Raw genomic sequence first — 26,901 nt, forward strand, 5'->3', positions numbered from 1 at the left:
CAAATCAGCCTCCAACATGCTCTCACTGACCTCCTTTTAAGGCAACCCTGCTCAGAATGCACACACATTTTCTCTGGGCCACCTAAGTGCACACACACACACACACACACACACACACACACACACACACACACACACACACACACCCAGTCCACCTTTACAGTGAGGCCAGCTGTGGCCCTTTAGGGGGTATGCCCTTTGACCTTGAGTTCAAAGGTTGGGGGGCCTTAACCACCAGGCTGCGAGATCAGTGAAGGCTGAGCCAGCTATATCTGCCTCTTATTGACAAACCTGTCTCTCACACACACACACACACACACACACACACACACACACATGCGCACACAACCTGCCTTAGGCTGTGTATATTGTGTCGGTTGTGTGTGTACATACTCAATAGAAAAACATATGGAAGGTGCCATGTGTGGGCGTGTTTGATGTTGCAGCCCTGCAGGTAGAATGTCAGAGGAGCACAGAAGAATGAGAGGTGAAAGATGAGGAGAATGAAAGAGCAAGAGGTTTTTAGCGTGAAAGGATTGTCCTGCGGTTCGCTGACATGTTTAGTAACAAGATCATAGACTACCTAAACCCTGCGGTAGATCATTTACCGTGCTGTTTGGTGCTAACGTTTTAGCACGGACATTGACCAACAGCACAATCAAAGTTTATGTATTTCTAAGTTAAAGCAAAGTGTGACACAGTGTCTGTCAGTCTCTGTAGGTCGAAAGTCACATGTTACAGAACGAAAGGAGTAAAGGGAGGACGAGGTGATGGGTTACATTGAACGTTGAAGTGTTAAGAAGAGGAGGAGGAGAGAGGTGGTGACATTTAAGTCACAACTAGTGTCAACCGCAACTATCTGTGAAAAGGGCATATTCTACGTATGAGTGTTTGAGTATATAAGAGATTGAGAAAGTGTGTGTGTGGTGCATTTACGTGTGACCATGCTTTAATGTTTGAGCACCATTGCAGGTGCTGTGTGTTCTCAGGGTGCAAGTGGAGATGTGTGTGTGTGTGTGCGTGTGCGTGTGTTGGGGGCGGGGAGGTACACCAGAGTGCCACCTGTTCTCAGTCATGTGGCCCAGCACTGACACTTTGAGTCACTGAACAGGCGGTACATGAGGAACACACACACACACACACACACAGATGGCCACAGCACTGGTCCAAGCCCTGCTGTGCATTTTGGCTGACACTCACACACACACACACACACACACACACACACACACACACACACACAATGTGGTTTCATAAGCCGCACAGAATGACATATCAATAACATCATGACCACAGAACAGTCAGCAAACGTCACGAATGCAAGGGGATTAAATAAAAGATGAGCTCTGGTGGTCTTGAGTAGGCAGAAACAAGGTGTCAATCGTTTAACCCTTGACGAAAATGCTGATGAATTGCTGACCGCTGCTTCAACCCACATCGGAATGTCACAGACGTGTTTGACCTATCCTTGACAAAAGGTGAAAATGAAAATGCCAAATCATCCTCAACTCACTGCAGTACAAGTTTAAACCAGATTTGTGAGCAAAGTTATTAAATAAAATAGCAAAATCATGTTTCAAAGCAGAATCTTTCGGACATGAAAGAGAATCTAGGTCGACATGAGTCCCTTCTAACTGATTCTTTTGTGTGAATGTTGTGTTCAACTCCTTACTGTTGCTGTTTTTGACACTGTTTGACCTCTAAACTGACCTTTGTTCCTCCATGTTGTGGTTTCAGGAGGTGGGAGGTGTCATGGTGGCCTGCTGAAAGAGACGGACTGCATTACCCATGAGTACCAGGTAAGACTCTCTTTTACCACTTACTCTTGTTTCTCTCTGTCATTCTTTCATCCACAAAACACACCGGAATGTTAATCGTTTACTTGTATAGTTGTGATTTAGTTACTGAATCCTTTTCGATGTGACGTTTCAATGTTTTTCTTCAAAAACTGGAAGCACTCGATACATGACGTCCATAAATGTTATATAATAGCACTGACTGTAGATAAGACAAGCAGAGGAGCAGAATGACATGAGACAAAAGACCATGAGTAAGATAGGAGTAGGAGGAAAACAGAAAGTGAATGAGTGTACATTACACGCGCACATTCATTTGTTAAGAAGGTAGTGGGTTGTGAAATCATGGGTGTGATTAGACCGCTGATCCTTTTTGTAATCACTCACACACAGTTTCAACTAGTTTCAACCCCTTGTCTTCACATTCTTGTGTACTTTTAAAATCAGATATCAAACTCTCAAATCTTTGCTCTTTAAAGCCACATCAGAGTTCAAAAACATTTGCTTGCTCATTCTGTTCAAAAACAAGTGTTAAAGCAATACACCAAGCAAATAGCTGTCACTGTTTTAGTAAAAAATTAAGCTGAAATATGATTCATCGATTAGTTTATCCTCAGCTGCATGAGTCAATTTTGATAATCAGTTAGTCTTAAAAGATATTTTTTAAGCAAAAGCCCAGAAATTCATTATTTAACTATAGGTTTTGGACTTTTGTTTGGACAAAACATATAGTGTGAACAGGTCAACTGTGGCTTCAGGAAAGTGCGATGGACATAATTCACTATTTTCTGACATTTGTAGACCAAACGATTAATTGAGGAAATCATTTGCAGATGAATAAATAGTGAAAATAACTATTAGTTGATGCTACACAAAAGTGCCAGACTTAGTCCATGTCATTTATGCTTTGTCACAGTTTAGCTTCAGAGCTGCTACAAGCTCATTTTCATGCTATTGAAGGTTTGTTGCCTAAGCGTGCGCTAAAGTCTTAGCATGTAGCACTAAAGCCAATGATCTACCAACCAGGCTCACATGGATGATTTTGGTTTCAGCTCTTTAGAGGAAAATCGACCAATTAGACCATCTCCTAAAAACTTGGTGTATTCCTTTAACAGCCGTCCGAGCTTTTTAAGCTCCTATAAGCGGAGTTTACTTTTCACTATGTATAACTTTGTGATAGTGAGAATATTATGCAGGGCTGGAGTGCTTAGCTTATCATAGTGCTACAGTAAGGATTAGCCGCTTGTTTGAGGAAGTAGAGGGAAAGCCGGGCTCCCTATCGGCCGCTCTCTCCTTGAATAAGGGCTCTAATTATCCCGGCTGTAGTGCTCTATTCAGCCGGCTACATGGCTGCTATATATGTGGGTGTGCTAAGCCAGTCTGTCTGTCTGACTGCCTGTGTGGCTCTCCCCAGTCTCCTCGTAGTGTGAGTATGTGCGTGGAGGTGATTATTATCGTGTCTGTCGGTCTCTCAGTGTACCCAAAAGGCTGACTCACGGTATGCCACATGTACACACACACACACACACACACACACACTCAGTCCCACACACAATCCTACGTATCAGAGGCTGAGAAGTACCATCTGTACCAGGGACACAGTCTCCTACGACTGCAGAGCACACACACACACCGGCTCACATGCATACTTTCTTTCTTTTTTCTCTCTCTGGACCTCATCAGAATTATGTGTTTATTTTTTAAACGTGTGTGTGTGTGTGTGTATGGGGCTGGTATGACAGGAATTCTTGGGGCTTGTACCCATGGGAGAGCTGCTATATATATACATATATTTGGAGTGTGAGAACTGAGCCGTCCTTGTCCCCGATCTCTTTAATTACACACACAAAGTCCACACACACACACACATGCCTGCCTCCCTTCCACACACACACGAATACAGGATTGCTAGCTATGCATGAGAGTTATAAGAACTTAAACACACAGTGCTCCACATTTTTTTCCCCCCCTTGTTGTCCCTTTTCTGCCACACACACACACACATTCGGGACCCCCAGGACAGACTCTAATGCCTAGACTTCCCTTGTTGTGGGAGAGGAAGGACGGGGATTGAGCTCAAACATACATTTAATATTCTCAGACTCTTATTATACAGAACAGTACATCTATGAGAGAAACAGCTGGAGGAAGCTGTGTGTGTGTGTGTGTAGGGGGTGTGTGGGGGTGCAGTGTGTGTGTGGTAGAATGGAGTCCCACTCGTGCCCACATCAATCTCCAATCCTCTTCCTGTTCACTTTGCAGCGCTAATGGTCTCCCGCCACACTCTTTACAGTGCAATTACACACACACTGCCACACTTAAAGCAGGGTAAAGTCACACACTTGAGACAACAGGCACTCTGTCAACACACTTAAAAGAAGATACGGTGTAATAATCTCACGCCCCAGTAGCGACATGAGAATACAGTTAATCAAATCAGATAAACTGAGTAAAATAGAAAGCAGCCCTGCTTCTCACACACCAGAACGTAACACAAGCAACGTTAGCATTAATGTTTGTCTACTTTGGTGCAGGAAGGAACAACACACACAGCAGTGAGAATCAGATAATGTATCACATACATAGAGAAGGCAGTGGATATTTAATGAGTGTAGCGATTCAGGATGTAATTACTTCCAGATGATGTGATAAAAAATGTCTTTCCATCTGAGTTGATGTATTATAATACGCACACTGATTATTATAACATTAAGGATGCAGGCTTTTCAGTATGTAATTATATCATCTGGAATTTAATTATCTTAAGTTTTGTGACAGCTTCCATCCATTTACAAGGAAATGTACTACACACTGAAATGCTGTGTCATCTTTTGATTAGAAATGAAACCAGATGAATTAGTGCTACACCCTAACCTTTACTCTTTCACTCGTGCATGTGAACTTGCAGCTGCAAACGCTGCTGTATTGTTATTACAGATAAACTTGCTGTATGTGTCCCAGTATGCGGCTGGTTTCTCAACACAGCCTTTAACACACACACACACACACACATACAAAGCCAAAACAGCACACTGCCACCAAGTGTCATAAAGCCCCCCACTGTGCTGGGTCCCTCCTCTTTCTCAACACAAAACACATTATTGAACATTCATTGGCACTTGACAATAGACTCTAGATGCACCCTGATGGTACATACTGTACATGCCATGCACTTACTTCATCAGGAGTTTCCATCGAGCACACAGACACACGTCTCTCTTTTCTCGTTCCTTCAGTTATCTCAAAATTTAGTGTGAGTAAGATATTGTGATATGAGAGAGAGGAACAGACAGTGAGACACTGATAGCATCACTGATTTGCACCATGGCAGAGAGAGGTTTCATAATGCTCAGATTTTATTGTTTATGTTGTTCTTTAGGGGTTTTATTTAGCATTGTTGTGACCATAAGTGAACTGCGTCTGTGTATATCCTTATGTCATCCTCTCAGCATCATCCATGACACACTCCTGTCCTCCCTGCGGCGGCTAATTTTGCCTCCTGTTGTCCTGCTGAGGAAGTGCTTTCTAAATATAACCTCTACACGTGTGTGTGTGTGTGTCTGTGTGTGTATGTGTGTGTGTTTAGAGTGTGTGACACATACTGTTGGTCACACCAATGTGGCTCTTTGGCATTATTACAGAGTACAGGATGGTTACTTTGGCCAGGAAAGGCTGGAACAACCAAATGTTTCCAACCTTGGAGAAACCCGTTCGTGTTTTTCGAAGTCTTGTTTACCTCACACAGGATGTCGGTTGGCTGCTTCTAAGCACACAGCATATAATTCTTGTACATCTGTGTCATGAGATGTAAGATGTTAATGTCACCACCTCGATGAGAGCAAGATATTTATTGGTCTCATAACTCAAGTTTTATTTATAGGTCTAGCCATGTGTACTATATTGTGATTAAATAATCTATCTATCTGTCTGTCTGTCTTATATAGTGTTATATAATCACACTTTACACTGTCCAACACAGCAACACAGACTGTGTACTATATAAACATAGTATAGTATAATATAGTATAGTATAGTATAGTATAGTATAGTATAGTATATATATATATATATATATATATATATATATATATATATATATATATATATATATATACATATTGCAAAAGATCTGTACACAAAGCTCACGGTAGGTTATATATGTCATTACAAAATCACTATATCACATTTTTATATATTGTTCAATTATTCAATTAATCAAGTAATGCAGAACAGGAACTATTTGAGCATAGACACAGCACTGTATACAGAATTAATAATGAAATTAACTTTAATGAGGCAGCCTTTGTAAATGGTTTACAAGACATGATTAACGGCTTTATCAATGGTTAATAAATTAACAAATTTACGAATGCTTTATAGATCACTTTAAAACCATTGATGGGAACATATTTTGAGTGGCCAGGGTGAAAAAAATTCCTCCACTTACTACTAGAAAAGGGCTGCAGAGGATCTCAGCCAAATTCCATTTACAAACAACAGCATTTACCAACATTTATAACTGAATTAATACTTTAATAACCTTAATAATGCTGTTAGTGTGACCTTATAAACACTTGATAAAAGGTCTCTTGTTCAAAGGTCATACCTAAATACATGACAGGTATAAAATTCTAAAGTACCATAGGCCTTTTATCAGGGATAATGTGATATTATGTAACATTATACACCAAATGTGTTTCACAGATATTCAGCAGTTTTTTCCCCTCTGACTGCTTACAAAAATAGGGACATAGTTTGTTGTTCTTGGTTTATTAATATCATACTTCCTTAAAAGACACGAGTTTCAACAGTGTATATCTAAATGTATATCAATAATCCATAGGTCTATAGCCTACATACCAGGAATATATCAAATCTACAGTGTGGGATGTAACCTCTACATAATTTTAGTTTATTTCTACACACCTGGTCCTATTTATAGTACTACTAAATCTAATCTTAACAGTGTACTGTATCTGTCTTCCTGTGGTAACATGGTCAAGGGGGTAATACTCTTCCTCATCCAAAAATAGACGCTCACAGGAAATATGCTCACTGACTGTAACAGTCGGTCACGAATCCGCTTAAAAGACAGAAGAGTCGAATAGAAATGAAAAAGGGGGGTCTTAAAATAAACAAGTAAATCTACTAGGAGGACGGAGGGAGATGAGGGTAGTGAGGTACCGGGAGTCGTGTGGAGGGAGTCGGACTTAGTGCCAGTTTGCGCTGTCAGGGAATTCCGGGGCTGTGCGGTGACGTCAGACGGGCGTGTATGTGTGTGTATGTGTGTGTGAGTGTGTGTGTGTGAGAAAGAGAGAGAGCGTTGCTCTGTCCCTTTAAAACAGAGCTCGGCTCACGCAATACGATCCCGGCTGCTTCTGTGTGTGAAAGCAGAGGAAAAAAGAGAGCTCGACGCGGAGAGATTCGGAGAGAGACCCGAGCTAGCGGGGCCGTCGCTGCACGGCAAAACGGAATAATACGCAGAATATATAAAGGACATCAGAGAGTCTCTCCGGCCGTCAGGCGGCTCAAGTTTCATGGTTGTTTCGAGAGGAAGCGGCGGAGACGAGCAGGGATTATAGAGCTGGATCTGCTCTCCGCTCAGCCGGCTGGTCGGGAATTTCTCTGCAGGCTCGGAGCTCCACAACTTGCGGATACAAAGACTAGAAAGGCTGCCGTGAACCCTCAAGGAACCGGATACATATTTCATTTTGGGAATAATTTTCTTTTTTGGAGCGGAACACATGAATGAACGGTGAGTGCAGGGGACAGCAGCTGCTGCTGTGAGAACCGGTGCATTTAAAAGTCTCTGACCACTTTGTGTGTTGTTTTTGGAAGTGGGTGAAAAGTTTAAACGTGATGTATGTCAGTGTACTGCTGGTTCAGTTGGTTTAGCTTGTTGATTAAGAGAAGCTCTGTAGCGATTCAGGACGGCAGTGAGTGAATTATCGTAATTGATTAAAGCGGAGCCCTTGATCATGTGTAATCGATGAGGTGGGGGAATTTCGCTGTGTTTTTTCTCTCTAACACAGGTGACCATAATCCCACGCCTGTGTGTCTCAGTTCTGCGAATTGTTTTCCTCTTATCCACGATTGATCATCTTTACCGGACATGTTTAATCATCCAGCGCACGTGGATGAGAGTAATTTCTGTAAATTGGCTTTGTTGTGGATTTGGTTTGGGTGTCTTTTCAAAGCAGTTGCCCCCAAATAATCCCCCACCTTTTTCAAGGTTTTGTCCCAATGAGGTATTTCTGTTTGAGATATGATTCAGTGTAGTGTTTAACCCATGTAAATGAATGATAATGACAATGGCTGGAGTATAAAGTACTCCCCCTAATACATCTATTCATGAAATAGTGATGATGACCTAATCCTCATATTGCTTTGGGACACTTCGGGTCCTAGTTTGGTCATTGTTGAGCTGAAAACTCCTGAACATCCCATGGCTAGAAAAGGGAAGGAGAACTAGAGGACAGGGAGAGAAAATTGCCTGTGTAAGGAGATCTCACGCTATTGTGTGTGTGTGTGCGTGCGTGTGTGTGGAGCTCTGCTGGAGTAGGAGTGGGGGGTGGGCAGGAGCACTGAGGTCGGCAGCCGTATAAAGTGAATGGATAGCTGCCACCCCCATCACCCCCCAGTCAATCCTTACGCACACAAAGAGCCGGATTGAAAGGAAGTGATTTGCATCACCTCTCTTTTTTTAGGGGGGGAGGGGCGGTGTTTTGGTGCTGTCCTTTAGGTCTGGGTTTCAGGAATAGTCAGTGCGCTAAAGTCTGACCACATAGTATTGTTTGGTCAACGTGATCTGTAATCTAATTATCACATTTGGAGGGAACATTAGTCCAGAATGACTGACTGAGGCGACTATTTGACTTTTAAACATATTTCTGGCGTCTTTATTTTGATCCATGCTCTCTGTGGCGATGATAAAAGCCCACAAGAGTCAGCTGGGGTTTACTTATGGCAAGTCCCCACACCTTCCTACCCAGCTGACCCGCATGTCTTTGTTTAACCCGTGCGTCTCTGTGCGTTCCGGGCAGCTCGCGTCGAAATTACACACACTGATTGTGGTTATGATTAAATAACGCAAGGGTAAAGGAAGTTAAACCAGGACAAAGTCTAGTCGTTGGGGGCGTGGCAATGTCTTCCAGGGACATAATTAACAGTTATTGATATTGGTCTTTATTATTGCCTCGCCGCCCACAGACGTTACAACCATATCCACCTTTTTTTTCCCCACCGGTCATCGGACAAGCGAATGAGAATTTGTTGCTGGCTGGGAGGCTTATTTGTTACTTTATTACCCGCAATAAACGAGTCCAGATCAGGAAGAGCGGAGTGTGCTGGCATGGGGTCGCGAAGAAAACAAAAAAAAAACAACAAAAAAAAAGAAAGCCTTTGAAGATTCACTTCCGATCAGTCTGATCGATTGGCATGGAAACCAGCAGCGCGTTTTGTCTCCCCGTTTGATGTCGGAGGTTGTAAAAAGTTAAAGCTCCAAATCGCTCCACACACACACACACACACACACACACACACACACACTCTTGGCCGGCTGTGTGCTGCCTCAGCTCTCCCCCGCCCCCATTTGTCCCGTGATCTCAATAGGAGCGTGTATGTGTGTGTGTGTGTGTTTGTGCGCGTGTGTGTGTGTATGAATGAACAATCACCGCCCATTCTACTATGAGTGCTGACGAACTTGGAGGAATATTAAAGTGACATACTCACACACCAGGAGGGAGATGACAGTGGAAATAAGCCAACTCAACAATAGTGAGTCACACACACACACACAAGCTATATTGAGCAAGCAGCAGAGGTGTGTGTGTGTGTGTGTGTGTGTGTGTGTGTGTGTGTGTGTGTGTGTGTGTGTGTGTGTGTGAGTGTGAGTGTGAGAGAGAGAGAGAGAAAAGGGTCAGTAGGCTGGCTTAAAGTGCTTACTCATCTAACACCACTTTGACAGTTGACGGTGATGAAACAAGAGCTGTGTGTGTGTGTGTGTGTGTGTGTCTTGGCTGTGTGACCATCAGATTTTTGGGGGCTGTCCAGCGTCACGATTACTTCTGTCGGCTCTCACCGACAGCAAACACAAGCAAGTGCGTGCGTTTGTGTTTCAGGGAGGGAAGCGGGCGGGGGAAGTGTTTGGATGTCATGATGAAACGTCTGTCTGTCTCTGTGTGTGTGAGTGACACAGCGCCGTCGCTGCCTTTCCAGTAAAGAGTGTCGTTTCTCCTCCGGAGAGCGACAGAAAACGAGAGAGAGAGGGAATAAGGGAGGTGCAGGACAACATCTGCCCCGCTAATGACTTCTCAAACACTCCCCACACACCCCAACAGGTCAGGCGTTAAAACACGAGTTCTTCTACGTGTTAGCTGGCATGATGTTTGGAAACCAGTGAGGAATTTCCCATCACTTTATATCAACAGAAACACTGAACATTTAAAGGGGCACTATCATAGCCATTGTTCTTCTTCTCTATTTACATGATAGGCATAAAGTAGAGGAGTATTTACAGTACAATACTAACTATATTCAGTGCATTGCAGCTGGTCTTAGTGCTGATTGGCTCCCCTTTTTCATTTCTGCAGTGAAATACCAGTCTGTTTGTTCGTACTTTGGCACACTGAGCTTGTACAGGCAGCAGGATAAAGGTTTTAGAAGTTGGTAGGGGCCAAGGATCAGTCGACCATGTGTGGAATTCCACCATGCAGCGTGAGACTGCCTGTTGTGGATCCTGGTCTCTCAAAGTGGGGGCCAGTGCAAAAAAAAAAAAAAAAAAAACAGGATGCAGGTTGACTTCTGTAGGGTTCACCATATGTGAACAGATTATCTTTGTTGTTTTAGATCTCTAAGACAAAAGTGGAGGAGAGATAGAAGATGAAATATACAGTTGAATTCTAAACAAGTAAGGGCTTCTACATATGTAGTTAATTCATGTCTCTTAATACACATTAATAGTCTTTTTAGTTTTGAAAGATGGAAAAGCGGTCTGTGTGTATGGATGAAGTCATGGTCCTTATTGATTTCTCATTAGTTTCTATGGACTAGCAGGGCTCTGCTATACTGCCAGCCAACCACAAGGCATAGACATCCATAACTATAAATGCTGGTCATACATGCAGCTGTGGTCTAGCTCCAGGTTCTGCTACGCTGTGTGGTGGACCTGAGAAGAGTAAGGAAAAACAGATTGGTATAATTTAAGCCAGAAGTCGAAGAGTGAATTTATTGAGAGCTTTTACAGAAGCAGGCAGCAATTCAAACGCAGCCACAAGCCCCAGCCAATACGCTAATGTGAAACATGGCAGCATTCTAGATGGAGAATCAAGAAACGAAACAAAGGAGGATATAAGATTGAATCCATCCTGAGCGAACAGAGCGAGGAGGAAGGAGGGGTGTTTTGTGTCGTGTTTGCTCGTTGGAGCGAGCGAGAGAAAAAGAGAAAGTCGTCCCTCTGAGTTCACTTCCTCTCTGTTATCACTGGCTCTTTGCCATGGATGATGATGCCACGGTGGAAGGCGGGTTGTCCAAACCTACACGCTGTGTTTGTGTGTGTGTGTGTGTTTGTGACTCATACACAAATTTATACACACACTCTCACACCTTGGAACAAATTTTTCTTCCTTTTTTTTTTAACCTCACCTCACCTCCTGTGACTACTTTTACCCGCTCCGACCACGCTAGCAAAATAAATGATAACTCAGCCAGGGAGTAGGCCTGTTCATAGAAAAGAAAAAAAAGAAAAAGAAAAAGTGGCTCCAAGATCAACATTGGTATTTTAGGAATCTGTAAACAGGCCTTGGATGATCTCTGGACTACAGGCACAAACAGCGCCGTCATAACAACGGCGGGCAGCCTGCGTCACAGTTGTTCTGATGAAGTCAAAATGATCGGTAGGTAATTACACCCACTGTAAGAAAAACGCTTGACTGGCCATCTGTACGCATGCTGTCATTAACTCTGAGGCATATAGGACACACACACACACAAATACACACAGAGACTGCTGATGAGACATAATGTCTGTGAGTCTAGGGAGGAAGAGGAAGAGGATGGTGTGTGAGGTCAGCCTGCCCTGTGTCTCAGTAAACATGTTGATCAGTGAAGACCCTTAAACCCCATTATGAATTCCTCTCTCTGCCTCTACAGTTCAATAATAATAATAATGTTAGTGAAGACGCCACCGGTTTCCCTGACAACTGTTACCAAGGGAGCCGAGTCTCTTGTCTTGTTTAGTGCATTTCTGAGCTGGTCGGGTGTGTGTGTGTGTGTGTGTGTGTGTCTCAGTCCTGGATGTGGAATAGAAACACCTGGAGAGAGAGCAGTTCGAGGGAGGGGGATTTTACACTTCTGATTTCTTCTGAAAAGAGGAGCTGTGCTGTTCTGTTTTGTCCAGAGCTTTTCTTAGATTTGTTGGTTTTTTTTTTGTTGCAAATAATCACTAGGAGTGGCTTAAGTAAAAGTTTGGGGCTTTTGAGGTTGCTCAAGCATGGAAATCGAGAGTGACGCTGATCGAGCCATTGTCAGTTATCAATGAAACGCCCACGTCCTCTCAGGTTTCCGGTTTGTCGGGATTTACACGCCGCTTTCCTTTCCTCACAAACCAGGTGTTGAGTCATTCTCCTTTTCTGTCGCTACAGCAAAATAGACAAAGGTTTAGTCAAGTGTGTTGAGACATCCAGACTGATGCTTTTTCTGTAGTTTCTGTGAAAGTGAAGCAGGGAACATAACAGACTAGGGGGGGGGAGTTACTGAACACACACTCATCATGCCATCATATGTTTGTCATTCTCTCTTACCAGAAGCTGAAAAGAAGGGAAATGAGACTTTTCTTTTAACACCCAGAGTCCAAGCCAAGTAATTGGCTTTTCATTTAGTTCACTGTCTTGTTTTTGTTGACGAAGCTCGTGTGAGTCATGAGTAGGATACACGTGCTTTTCACACAAGATGACTGTATGTCTGAGGTGTATTTTAAGAGCAATGACTGCGTGCCATGACCAGGTTTTTTTGAATTGACTCTTCCTCGTTTCACATCCACAGAGACTTGTGTTAGCCATGTAAAGATCACTTTCATCTGCTCTTTCGCAGTCTCAAAGTCTGTAAAACGCATATCTGTTCAACAGGAAGCCTCAGCCTTTAAACCCCTCCCCAAGGCCTCCCTGTCTCTTTCTTTCAAACACACACACACACACACACACACACACACCCCTCAGGGAGGCCTGCTTCCTGTGGATGTGACGACAGTTTCCTCTCCCCAAGAGCTCTGTTCCCTTCTCTTTAACGTCACACACACACGTGCATCTGGTTTGTGTGTGTGTGTGTGTGTGAGAAAGAGAAGAGATGTGCCACACTAACCCAGTTGTGTGTTGTCAGTCACAGGCCCAGATGTCACAGTGGTGAGTGCGGGAGACAAAAGGGGCCTCATGTTTTCATGTTTTTCTACCAGACCCCCTCCTCTGTGTTCTGTTTCTTTTTCCACAAGCAAACAAAATGTAGGCTAACTGTTTCTCATCAGTTTGTCACAGTAAGCCCGGAAATCAACCTTCTCATCATTTTGCTTTTCATCGTTTGCTTTGCAGCCAAAGCATGTCTTAAAATAATAAAAAAAGAATTCAATGGAAAAAAGACGTGTCGACACGCCAAACAGCATGTTCACAGGCTGACCACCAACAGCCAAAATGACACAGCGTCAGTTGCAGCTAAGCTAAAGCTCTGCTTTCTCACCGTTGTTTCAAAATCCACTGAATTTTGAAATAGATTCAGCCCAGCAGAGGTATAATGTGAAGATTTCTGGTCTTCCTCCCTTCTGTGCTTTACAGCCTCTCTATGTCAATGTGAATGTAAAGCAGATATGAGGGAGTGCACATACAGTATAGGTCAGGAGGAGACAAAGATAATAAGAGCTTTTATCTGGCCTGTTATGGCTGGCTGGTGCACTGCTGAGCACAGAGGACCTGGGTGTAACTGGGTGAACGGTTAGGTCAGCGCTCCGTCGCCCTGGATGGAGGGTTGTTGTCTTCAGATGGATGCTAGCGGGAGATAATGGTCCATCACGGAGGTCAGATGCTTCTGTGTTTTGTGTGCAGGAACAATGTTTGCTCGCCGTGTCCTCGGCTGACCCACACTGCCCTGGAACGGTGCCTTCTGATATTCTGTATGTGTGTGCAAGGATGTGGATGTGATGAAGTTAGCCCGCATCACTGTCTTGGAACGGCATGCACTGACGTACGCACACACACAAACAAATAAACACACATGGGGACGCGCACATACACAAAGGGAACCTGGCAACAAGGCGGGGGTGGACGGATGCAGGGGCTGACTGTTCTTCTGTGCGTGTGTGTGATTGAGAGAAAGAGAAATGCACGGTGTTTCCTCTAGAACACGATCACTATCTGGGACTGATTATGTAATGGCCAAGTTGAGTAGAGAGAGAGAGGTAAAGAGATAGAGAGAGAGAGGACCATGCATGGCCCTTCCGCTTGTCCTTGGCTAGAAATTCGGTGCTGCCAGAACTTTCCCTTTATTATCTCTTATCTGCTACTTCTCCCAGCCTTATCTGGTCATTTCTTATCAAACAGGCTCCACAGTGACTTTACCAGGGCAGTAACACTCTCCAGCTGCCTGAGTTCACCCCCTCCAGCTCCTAGTGTTCAGGCTCATCCTTTGTCATTGTTCATATCTCCTACCCTGCTGTCTCTTGCTCTTTCCCCAGACAGTATTGATCAACATAACCATCTTGTATTGAGTCTCAACTTTTGAAATTTTAAAATAGGTGCAAAAATCTGCCACCAGGATAAGAGAAGATAACTTTTTTCAATGACGTTCGCTCTCCTGGCAATGTTTTCACTTGTCCAGGCGGACTTTTTTTTTTATTATTTTTTTTTTTGCAGCATATGCCCTCGTTGCCTCCCCTCGTCTCTCTGCAGTCTATTTTCCTCACATGGCCTCAGTGTGGTTGTCTGGCTGGGGACCAGTGCAGGCCCGTGGTTGGCATGGAAGGGCAACGGTGAATAAATTAAGGCCACTGCACAGAGACAGACGTCATCTGAACATCTTAATTTCAACCATTTGCCCCCTTCCCCCACCCCACCCCAAATCATGTTAGTGTCTAAGCAAGCTTCCCTGCCACAAGCTTGTGACTTTGGTTTGTGTGTCACGTGGGATTATGGTCGTTTTTTTTTTCCACAAACTTCGTTTGCGTGTGTGTGTGTGTGTGTGTGTTTCTTTGTTAAACACCAGAGGTTTCAACAGAGCTCCTTTTATTTTCTTTCTAGCTTCTTGGTTGGTGTGGTTGAGGATGGTTGACACTGCTTTTTTCTCCTTGCCAAAGCTTCCTGCTTGGCCCCGCCTCCCAGCTGATCGTTGGGGTTGCCGTGACAATAACTTAACTTACGCAACTACGGCAACGAGGGTGTTGACAGGAAAAGCTCTTTGATGTCTGGCGTCAATAGGGGGGGATTTCACTTGCACAAGATGAACCACGGGGGGGAATTTTTGATGAAACTGTTAATTGTGTCATCTCTTTGGTAATAATTGATATAGAACAGCTGTTTATACTTTGGTATCGAGGCGACCAGCACTAGAGTAGTAAGTCTTCATTCACTTTCACTTGATCTAGCTTCACATACTGAACTCAACTGTATAAAGAAACACTGTATCTTGTTGTGGTAAAAATGAGGTGAAACGCTCTTTCAGGGCGTCACTGAAGCGGAATATCTCTGTTTTTTTAAGTCAAATGCCGACCGTTCCAATGGCTCTGGAGTAACCAACACAAATATTTGACATTTGTTTGAAATGCTTTTATCAACATTGACTCATCATTTCTCTTGAACTTACGGTCTGGTTCTTCTCTTGGTCATGAAACTCCCCCCCCCCTTCCCCGCATCACATCCTGTTTGCCGATCTAAACACATACACACGCGCCTACAATAAACCCATGCTGCATAGGAAGCAGAAGTGACGTCACAAAGTCCGAGAAATTCCCACTGCTTTCACATTGGTGGCTGAAACACGCCCCCGGTCACCTGACTTGTCAGTGGTGTCCCAGGAGGGCGGAGTTTACGTGGAGCGGCTTGGGGTAAGCCCTTTTTCCCTTTTAGATTGAGTCATCAGGGGTTCCCCGAAAAATGAAAAGTGCGTTACGCTCGAATAAACAAACTTTCACTCTTTATCCTGTCAGATAGACGTCATAACTGGGACAGCCGCATTTTATCACTTTAGTATCATCAGATAGAACCTGAGCTGGTATGTAACACTGTCTGCAGTCTGTGTGTACACTATCTGGTTTCAGAGTACTGAGTTTCTCACACTGTGCTGCGAGCAACGTGATAGCCAAGATAGCAACTGGAATAGACGACCGTTTGGTCACAACAGACATAAACACACACCCTCTATAAAAGTGGTAATTAAAACCTCGCCACTGTGTCCCTGTTTGCACTGACTAGTCACAACTGGGTCTCTGCTACATCTATATCCATATCTCTCTCTTCATTTTTCTAACTCAAACCTCTCCCCCCCCTTTGTCATGCTCTCCTCTCCCTACAATACCATGTGTTTTTATTTATTTTATTTTTTTTCTTCACTATGTTTCCCCAGTGCTTCTCTTTCACACGTGATAGTTGACTTAGCCCACCCGGCTCTTCCTGTTAGAGCGGGATCAGCCGTGTTTGTGCGCCTGCTTGCCTGTTAAGCTGCGCAGTCAGTCTCACCATTGTGTCTGTGTGAGAAGTGAAAGGGAGAGCGAGTGAACAAGAGACCCCCTCGTTTCCCAGTGTGTCAGCCTCCCTGCTGATTTACCCCCACGCCTCCGAACCTCCCTCAGGTTTTCCAAACACACTGTTCTGAAACTATGCGTCACCTCAGAAGTTGGGAAACCAGGAGGGGTTGAGGGTAGCGATGATGCACTGTCTAGCAGGGTGAAGAGGTCCTTGGCTCACACTGAAAGCTCGGACCGCTCTCAACCCTGAATTATATCATATGCTTTGAGACTTAAGCTTCATGAGAGGCGAGGCTGTTGCTGTGCATTGTAGTTTTGAGTATTGTGTCTGCGTGGCTTCATGTCGTTTTTATGACAGCTTGACATGAATGTTTTTTTTGTCTTCTCTGTCTTTCAGTGTTGAGGAGACCCCAGAGAGATGATTGGCAGCAGAAGCTGAGCCTTAACACAACTGTGAATCAATAACTTGGTGCTACTCTAAAAGGTACGCTCAGCACGAGTGCGTGTTTGTATCTTAAAGCATGTCAGAAGCGGTCTTGACAGTTAACACCAGCCTCTCTGCCAGCCTATCTTCACATAGCAGCAGCGCCTGTTGGATGATGATCCCTGTGCAGCAGAAGGGAGGAGATAGAGAGGGCGGTGTATGTGTCACTGTATAGCAGCCCTCCTGACAAGCTAAAAGCGGACGGCGATTGAAATATCCCTTACTGGGCTTTAAATAGAGACAGAGAGAGATTCAGAGTTGGTGGGAGGAAGAAAGGAAGAGGAGAGGAACCGGTGGGAGGAAAGACTTGCGTATGACCAGAGCTAATTTGGGAAAACTGGTGGATGAGTGCTGAGTTGAGCAAGAGAAGTGAATCATAACCCGTGTGTCTGTTAGCATTAGGCTACGTACTCGCTGACTAATGCATTATACATGACTTGCCGCCGTGTTATTTTTTTCTTGCTGAGCTAATGGAAAGGCAGTGCATTGAACAACTTGTTACTATTATGTTGAATCTTCACTTCAACAGAAGATGTTTCACTAGTTTTTAACAGCGCTGGTGAATGTGCAGGTGTGACCACATGCACCTCAGGTTTTGTCAGGGATCTCTTTTGTTGTCTTTTTTAAATTGAAGTACGTGGACTTCTTTGTACCTTGACACCTTCTGTCTTTTGTGTTGTGTGTGTATGTGTGTGTGTGTGTCCGGTGTTTCAGAAGGCAGGGAGGGGAGGGAGTTATCTCTCAGCTTCTTTTATGCGTTTCCCCCTCAACCGTTTTCCTTTGTGTAGCCTCAGTGTATGTGTAGTGTGCATATGTGGGTGTGTGGGAAGGTGTGTGGGCGTTTTCATGGCACCGTTCCTACTCTTCCACTCCACTCCACCTCCCTCCATCCCTTCCCTCTTCTCCATCACCATCTTTTCTCCTTAATCTATCCTTCCATCCTGTTCGGGCCGTCTGTCGCTGCTGCCCCCTTCCCCCCCCCCCCCCCCCCCCCTTCTCCCTCTCCATCACGCCTGCCGTAATGAGATTAAACCTTAGTGTATCCACCGGGCATGCACACACACTTAATACACACATCCTTCAGATCGTTGCAGCACACACACACACACACTATCACCAAAAGAGTGCACAATATTCTCTCTCACATGCACAAGCCTGACACGGACATGCAGCTTGCACACTTGGCATTGCTTCCAACCCACATACACTTACACACACACACACACACACACTTGGCACATGACCAAGGCCTCTCACTCGCAGTCTTTCCCTCTGTCTCGCTTTATCAGAAGGCCCATAGTAAGGATTACAGTAACCCCAGGTCTGTCCTCATAGGTGAGCTCCCCAACTGAGCCATCTGGGCCTCTGTAATAATCCTTCTCTGTACTGACTGGTTTACTTGCACCTCCTACAGGCTGCCTGACACATAACAAGTCACATACAGACAAAGACATCCTTCATAATGTAAGACTTCAAGTGCATTTAAGTTATGCTAATGTTACCCGAGGGAAATGTCCTAACTAGAGGAGAAGCCATTTGAAATGTGAGAATTTGCTATAAATAAGCAAGCGAGTTTCATGCAGTTTTTCCTCTGCAGTCACAGTTTTGCCCGGCTCTCCACTGCCCTATATTCTACTTACACCCTCCCCTCTGTGCTGGCAAGCTCTCCAACTTACACACATACACCCACCAACTAGCCTATATAATAGAGAGCCCACTGGCATTTATTGACTTTTCAGAGTGTCTCTGTCTCGCTCGTTCTCATAGTGGCTCTCCTGTTCTTCTCTTTGTCTCTCTCCAGCCATTAGGCTTTTAGGTTCTCGGTGCTGAGGACAGAGGAGTCGGACAGTACAGATATTCTCAGTGTTGGAGTGAGGCCCTCTCTGTGCTGCAGTGGAGGGCTTCACAGACACAGCTAGTCTGGTGAGTGCAAGCTCTCTGATTCACTATAATGCAGACGTAGTGTTGTGAATATGTGATGGGCAGAACATACTGGTGTTGTATAACCTTTAGAACTAATGGATTATGGTTTGAATTAAAGCAAGTAATTTCAAATGAATCATTTTGGCTTTTTTAGTGTCTGAGCTGTTGTTTAACTGAAATATAGTAGCCTAAAAGTAATAACATTTCTGAGTTTGGATCCTTCGGCTACAGTCTATAATTTTGATGGACTAACTAGTATTTGGAGTGCAATAGATTTTTAAGGTAATCTGTTGAAACCTGGTGTGTGCTGCATAATGAGACGTCTGCCGTTTGACCACAAATCCACCATGGATGCCATAATATTGAACAGATGATGGTACTTTATAACAGTAACACATTGAGTGATTAGATTTTCTGTTGGTAAAGATATTTAATAGTTAGCCTCAGGTAATAATCACCTTTTCAAACTGTGAAACATTTTGGAGTCTAACTTCTCATTATACTGTACAGTCCACATGTGTGTTGACTATATGACTGTCATTACTAACATCTGTAGGCTGGATGCATCACGCAGTAGAGCAGTTTGGCGGGCGTGGCACACGGGATTCCTTCCCTCTGGATGGACTCAACCGGGGACCATGGCCTCCCGTGGGCGGCCGCGCCTGGCAGCCACCTGCCAGGTATGTTGCCTTGACAATGCATACATAAAAACTTTCCCAAACCGCTTTGTTAAATTTAATCCATCACGTCTAACCTTTAGATTAGAACTCTAAACTGGTGTTTCATCTTTTGACAACAGAACTGAAGTAAAAATTCACATTTACCTTTGTGTGAAAAATGCCATATTTTATTTTTTATTTGGGAGAATAAATAGGAAACTATGCTGATGTATAGACATGTCATCATCAGGTGTTCGCCTGGAATGAACCAACACCAGCTCCTTCCCCATCTACCTCCTGGTCCTATGGGCGGACTGAACCATCCCAGTAAATTCTTTAGTAATGGGTAAGTGCACAAAATAATCAGTAAAAGAATTCAATTTAGAAGGCAGATTGTAATTAATTTACAGAAGACTGTAGTTTCATTTTCGATTTTTTAAAATATTTTTTAATCTTCTGCCTTACAGGCCCATGCGAGGAGGTGAGAAGCTTGAGCTCCCTCAGCCAATGTTACCAGGTCTGCAGAGGGAGCAGCAGAGACCTCCTCCTCATCATCATCTTCATCCTCCACCTCCCCACAGAGCCTGGGAGCAACTAGGCCAGCTGTATGAATCCCACCTTCCTCCTCAAGGACATTCTGTTGTGCCCCTGCCCAATGAGCACTCACTGCGTCTCCATAATGGAGGCTATGCAGGCAGCGGCGGACCTCCCCCCAACCCACATCTTCCCCCCAGCAGGCCCAACCAACTGCTGAAGGTGAGCAACAATTGTACTGATGATTCCATAGCAGCTTTTTGCACTAAACAGTTTTTCATAGATTAAAAAAGGTAAATGGTTCTCTTCACGGTTTCAGTTTTGTTTCTCCTGTTTGTTTTAGTTTGGGGGTCCTCAGGAGTCGCTTGTTCCCAGGGGTCCACAATTGCTGGGAGATGAGATGTGGGCTCAGGTGCACCAGGTATGAGCTCTCTAATTGGCTATGATCATGTTTCATCATCCATACAGAGTCAGAACAGTCACTATTCTGTCTGTCACTACTGCGGCAGACTCCAGTCATAGCCCCTGTCACTGAGCTTTGGCTGAAAATATCAGGAAAATGAACTGACTGCAGTAGTTGCATTTTACACTGATCCTTTCATTTTTCTCTGAACAGCAGAGGGGCTACCCTGGAAAGATGCAAGGGGGTCAGCTGAAGAGACCGGGCCCTCCACTGGGGGAGCACTCTGTCATCCAGCACACTCCTCTGCCATCCCTGCACCCGTCCTCCCGCCCAGCTGCAGAGGACTCTCCCAGCCCCAGCAAGAGGAAAAAGAGTTCAGATCAGGTATCAGACAGGAACAACCCTTTTTTTAAAATCTGTTAATACCAAAACAGACACATTGAGTGGCAAATAATAACTTAAGTTATTTATTTTCTCCACCGTTTTATTTGTCATTCTTATTAGTCTTTCAGTCACAAATATTGTAATGTCCCACTCCCTGTGCAGGTGTCCCATCCTGGGCAGCAGCGTTTCTCTGGCCCAGGCCAGTCTTTGTTATCGCAGCATCAGTCATCAGTCCACCACCTCCCTCCAAAACCGGCCTTCTGGAACCCCCTTCACAAGGACAACACTCCCTGGCAGCCTCAGACCGCTGACCGCAAGAATCCACCGTCGCAGGAGTTCCAGGTCCGAACGGTAAGGAAATACGCCTTCATTGGACAAAGGCCATTTAGAGCTAGGGGGTAATATTTTACTATTGACCGCAATCAGTGGGAAAACCTTCATTGAATTGAGTGGTGCCATAAAGATGTATTGATTCTATTAGCTGTCCGAACCTCACTGAGAGTATTGTTTGCTGCGCTGTGAATAACACCAAGCCCCAAATTGATTTCCTTTTTCCTGTTTTGTTAAGTAGCAAATCCTTTGTTAGTTTTATATTACTCTTATCATCCTCTGTTGCATTATTGCTCTTTCTCTATTGTTTACCAGGAAACCCATAAACAAGGAATGGGCAGCTACACCCAAAAGTCCTCTCCTGTCTCTTCTACTCCTTCGACCCTCTCTCCTCCACCGAATTCCTCTCCTGGTAGCTACAACCATGGATGTGCTACTCAGCTACAGAAAGACACGTTCCAACCTCAGGCTGTAAACCAGCAGTCCCCTCACTCCTCCTACCCCAGCCCCAGCTCCAAACTGGGGCTAGCTCCACCCTGCCAGGCCATGGAGCCTCGTGGTCTTCACAACCAGAGAGGCCCTCTCATCGGGGGCCAAGGTGGCAGCCGAGCTACCTCTCACACGGCATCTACCCCAACCAGGGGAGACAGAGATCAACACCTACATGCCCAGTCGTCACCAGCAAACCCTCCTGCATCCAGCAACAACAAGAGCAGCAGCAGCAGCCGTGTGCCTTACAGCCACTTCCAGCCTCATCCAGGGCTGGGGCACCAGGGTCCCCCTCCTCCTCCTCCTCCACCTCCTCCTGCCAGCAACACCACAGTACCTCAGCAAAGTGGGCCCCATGAGGCCTGGAGATACCAGAGCAGGCCCAGCAGTCACTCCCTGGTGAGTACAAGTCATTCATGCAATAGCTCATTTGTACCATGTTTATATTATTTAATTTATGTGCAATTATTAGTTTTATGGCTGATATAATCCCTCTTATAAGGCAGCAGGTGTTTTTATTCCAAAATAAACAGGCTTACATTTTAACTGTTAACCCAGCTGCAGTTGTTGAGACAGTGATCATTATAACATTCATTCATTGAAATTTGCTCTATATGTGTGTCTTCAGGATTCGGGCATCTACAGGCCTCCAGGACTGCTACCTCAGCGCCAGCAGAGCCACATTCAGGTCGTGGATAGTCAGGTTCCAGTTCCCTCCCAGCATCACCCTCACATCAGCCCTACTCTGCCCCCAACCAACTCCACCCGTACCCCTGTCATCACCCCCAATCTTCCCATGTCCCAGTCCTCCTGCTCCATCGGCGGCTATAGCAACAGCAGCAGATCTGGTGGTGTAACTGCGGCTGGTGTCTCCACGGTAACCACATCACCCCCTGCTGGTTGCTGTGTGAACAATGGCAGCAGTAATAACAGTTGGCAGAGAGGAAGAGAGCCAGCGCTCGAAAGCTCCACCAGCACCGTCACTAGACCCACCTCTCAGCTGGATGCCCTGCTGCAGCCTGGCTGTCAGAGAGGCCAAGCTGCCAATCAGCCTCACCAACAGGGACTGCCCAGACCACAACAACATGGACCCAACAAGTCCCAGCCCACAAAGGGGAAGACATCATACTGTTCTCAGGCTGAACTGGGGCAAACTCCTGCATTCTCCTCCTCCTCCTCATCATCATCATCGTCATCTTTCTTCTCCTCAGGGCACCAGAGGGCAGGAGACAGTGTAATTACAAGCAGAGTTTCAAATCCTCTTCCAAGGTCTCCTCCTGCATACTATCCAGCTTCTCGCTCCACCGTCAACTCTGCCTCTCAGCCATCCAATCCAGCCCTCTCCTCCAGACTGGGTCATCAGCCAGACTCTGGCTCGACCCGGGCTTACTCTCAGCAACAGATTCGTCCACCAGCCCCAACCTCTGTCCCCCAGTCCATTGAAGAGGCTCTAGACAAGCTTGATGCTGAGCTAGAGGGACACATGCAAGCTGAGGAAAGAAGGAAGAGGGACAGAGAGGAAGAAGAGAGAAGAATGAGAGAAGAGGAGAGGCGGAAGAAAGAATGGGAAATGAGACAAAAGCAGGAGGAGGAGAGGAAGAGGAAAGAGCTGGAAAAGAAGAAGAAGGAGGAGGAGGAGAGAAAAAAGAGAGAATTGGAGAGACAGGAGGAGGAGAGGAGGAGGAGCGAATGGGAGAGGCAGGAGCAGGAGAGAAAGAAGAGGCAAGAAGAAGAGAGGAAGAGGAGAGAAGCGGAGAAGCTGGAGGAGGAGAGGAAAAGAAGAGAATGGGAGAGACAGGAGGAGGAGAGGAAAAGGAGAGAGTGGGAGAGACATGAGGAGGAGAGGAAAAGAAGAGAATGGGAGAGACAGGAGGAGGAGAGGAAAAGAAGAGAATGGGAGAGACAGGAGGAGGAGAGGAAAAGGAGAGAATGGGAGAAAAAGGAGCGGGAAAGGAAGAAGAGAGAATGGGAGAGGCAAGAGGAGGAAGAGAGGAGGAGGGAAGCAGAGAGGCAGGAACAGGAGAGAAAGAAGAGAGAGCTGGAGAGGCAGGAGAAAGAAAAGAAAAAACAAAAAGAGTTGGAGAGGAAAGAGGAGGAGAAGAGGAGGATGGAGAGGAAGAGGGAGGAGGAACTGTGCAGTACAAAAGGCAAAGAGCAGACTGCTATTGAGAATCTGGAGAAACTGCTCTCTGGCAACACTTCCCCAACACCCCCACCTCCACGCCTCTCTTCTGTTACTGCGCCTCCTTCTGGTCCACCGCCCCCCAGCTCCCAGGCTTCACCCCCATTCCCCTGGCTAAGCCGTGGCGGGGTTCTCCCCTGTCCCCCAGGCCAGACGCCCAACACCACTACTCCTCTAGAAAGACTGCGGCCGCCTCCTCTCACACCTCAGACTGAGTATGCCAGAGAAAAGCAGAGGCAGAGAGAGATGTGGAGCAACAATGGCGGAACGACATTCAGTCCCTCATCAACACACAATACCTCAGGGATGAGCCAGCCGGTATACCCCAACAAGCCCCCGGCAATGCAAGCCGCACCCAACCAATCCAAAGACTCAGCCAGGGAGAGAGACAGCAGCCAACACTCTCTCCCCACCATGGCACTTAGAGAGCCCCCCAAACTGTATCAGGCTTTTCCCAGAGAAAACCTGCCGCCACCACCTCTATCTACCAACTCCAGCTCCACAGGGGGAATCCTCCAGAAGAGGGTGACAGGAAGTGGGTTGGAAAATGCCAGCAGCTGTGGCACTGACTCTGACAGTGCTCAGTTTGAGGAGGAGCCCTCCGAGTTGTCCACACTACTCCCTGATGGTCTGGCTAACATTATGGCTATGCTGGATGAATCTATCCAAAAGGAAGAAGAGATGTATAACAATGAAAAGACTGGGTCCACAGGTCTTCTTGACAACTTTTCTCCTAGTGTTCAACCTATTAAGAGCTACCTGTGTGCCCCAGACCTCATCCCAGCACTGAAGCATCAGCCAAACCAGGAAGACTTTGGGTCCAACCCCCATGCTAGCCCTCCTGTGCTCAGCCGCCAAGGCTCTCTGGCATCCCCTTGCAGCCGGACATCTTCTCTCAATGAGGAGGATGAGGACTGCTTTAAACCTTCTGCAAATGTCCCCCTGAACCCTAAACAGTCAATGGACATGGGGATGGGAGCAGGGAACACCAACTACCGCCATAGTGACCTGGCTAAACTTTATGGCCTCCCCGAGCAGACTAAAAGTGAGGCTGACGAGGATGATGATGAAGAGGATTCCGAGACCCCGTCTTGTTCTCCACCACCCCAAAGACCCCACCTGCACCAAACAGGTGTTAACAGCATGTTCAAGTCTCTAGCAACAGTCCTAGGGAGCCAGAAGTATGCTTACCGTGGCGGGCCTTTTGGGAGACCCCCTCCATCAGCTTTGGTTGGGGTCAAATATTCCTCTTCACTGTCACTGGGCCCTGATATCTACCGCCAGCAGCAAGGCAGCTCTCCCACGTCAGATTCAACCAATCCACCATTCAGTCCAGCTGCTCCTTCTCAAAAGTCCTCCCCTCCTCAGCTGGAAGATAAGAAACTAAAAATAGAGGATGCTGATGTCTGGAGAGATGATGGAATAACAACAGAGGAAAGGACCAAAAAGGAGGGTATTCCTACCATAAAGCCTATTAAGGTGATCAAGGAGGAGCAGCGGTTGACAACCATCTCTGAGTCTTCTCTGGCAGAGTTGGGCAAGAGCTGCGAGGTCACGCTTAGTCGACAGTCACTTCCTAGCAAGAACTCCCTGGATAGTCCCGATGGCCATGGCAAAGTAGAGGACAGACACAAATCTGAGAAAGTAAAAGAACACAGAGAAAAAGACCGAAACCGGAATAGAGAGAGGGAGAAAGAAAAGAAGAGGAAGCACGGTCACAGCCACAGTAGCAGCAGGAAGCATGAAGATAGAAAAGAAAAGAAGAAGCATAGAGAAAAGAGAGAGGAAATGGCCTTTTCCTCTTCTTCATCATCGTCATCTTCTTCCGCTCGTTCTAGCTCCAGCCACAAGCGTCACAAGGATGGCAAGAGCCATAAGGAGAAGAAGGATCGTAGAATTCTCGGAGACCTCAACCTTCAGCGCAAGGAGGGGTCTGAGAAGAATCGGAGTCATTATGACTCTGATAAAAAGAAACGTACAGATGCATCTGGTGCCAGCTCCACCAGTGAAGGGGAGCATGCGGAATGGACCTCAAGAAATTCTGAAGAAAGATCATCTGAGCACAAAAAAGGCACTGAATCTGGTTCCTCGCTAGGTTCCACAGACTTCTTAAAACTGAAGGCGCTGTCAGATGGGCCACCCAAGGAGCTGAAGATCCGTCTGATCAAAGTCGAGAGCGGGGACAGGGAGACATTCATTGCCTCGGAGGTGGAGGAAAAGAGGATCCCATTGGAAGAAATCAGCATCAAGAACACTGCCAGTGAAATCATCAGGTCCTGCAAGTAAGTGCGCTGTTGAGGAAGACGTCTAAAAATGCATTCAATGGGAAATTTCACAAGGGTTTATATTTTTGCATAGGTCAGGGTCTCATGGTTACATCACTCAAGAGATTTCTAATTGGCACATTTTTACTACCCAGTCTAAATTACCTTCCAGATATTTCTGTGAACAGGATGAAGTTTAAGTAAAATGCTAAAGTTATCATACATCCGGAAGCTCAAGTGCAAAATAGTATAATAGAAACTTGTATAACCTCACACGTTTTGCATCTCTCAACATCTTTCTTTTTTTCTAGGGGTGCCAGAGTGAAAGGGAAGTTCAGAGAGTCTTACTTGCTCCCAGAGTTCTCTGTCAAGCCCATTATGAACACAGAGGAACCTATTCCTAGAGAGAAACTCAATCCTCCTACACCCAGCATCTATGTAAGTCACTATTTGTACTACATTTCATGCATCTGCTAGCTTTCTTTCAGTGTTTGGCCTTTCACATAATACAAATTATGGTATGGAAATTTTATACATGATTGCACAGGGTTCCCAAAAGTAAAATAATTTATCTACCAACAAAGGAAAGGTGGGTAGCCACTTGTGGCAAATCTTTAATCAAAAAGCAGAGAATACATTCTTAAAAGCAACAGACTGGTTTAATATAAAGTGTACAAAATAAGCAGTTGATATTTCCATACAATATGCTTAAACTTACATGTGCTGCCCTCTTG

General features: G+C 45.4%; 1 protein-coding gene across 6 annotated transcripts in view; it reads left to right on the plus strand.

Moving 5' to 3' along the window:
- Positions 1–26,901, plus strand: part of kdm6ba (lysine (K)-specific demethylase 6B, a) — a 102,313-nt gene that overhangs the window by 71,198 nt on the left and 4,214 nt on the right. For 2 of the 6 annotated variants that reach the window (XM_042400337.1, XM_042400338.1), the window contains exons 5-16: positions 1,738–1,799; positions 16,913–16,999; positions 18,801–18,922; positions 19,479–19,602; positions 19,832–19,927; positions 20,049–20,337; positions 20,459–20,536; positions 20,732–20,902; positions 21,065–21,253; positions 21,548–22,120; positions 22,350–26,185; positions 26,479–26,605. In XM_042400337.1, coding sequence (XP_042256271.1) covers positions 19,484–19,602; positions 19,832–19,927; positions 20,049–20,337; positions 20,459–20,536; positions 20,732–20,902; positions 21,065–21,253; positions 21,548–22,120; positions 22,350–26,185; positions 26,479–26,605 — 5,478 coding nt within the window. In that variant the 5' untranslated portion in view covers positions 1,738–1,799; positions 16,913–16,999; positions 18,801–18,922; positions 19,479–19,483. Of the gene's footprint in view, positions 1–1,737; positions 1,800–7,131; positions 7,552–16,912; positions 17,000–18,800; positions 18,923–19,478; positions 19,603–19,831; positions 19,928–20,048; positions 20,338–20,458; positions 20,537–20,731; positions 20,903–21,064; positions 21,254–21,547; positions 22,121–22,349; positions 26,186–26,478; positions 26,606–26,901 lie in introns of those variants that run through there. The other 4 variants (XM_042400342.1, XM_042400339.1, XM_042400341.1 and 1 more) reach the window with 4 other exon arrangements.

This window comes from Thunnus maccoyii, chromosome 22, assembly GCF_910596095.1.
Source record: "Thunnus maccoyii chromosome 22, fThuMac1.1, whole genome shotgun sequence".
NCBI classification, from domain to species: Eukaryota; Metazoa; Chordata; class Actinopteri; order Scombriformes; family Scombridae; genus Thunnus; species Thunnus maccoyii.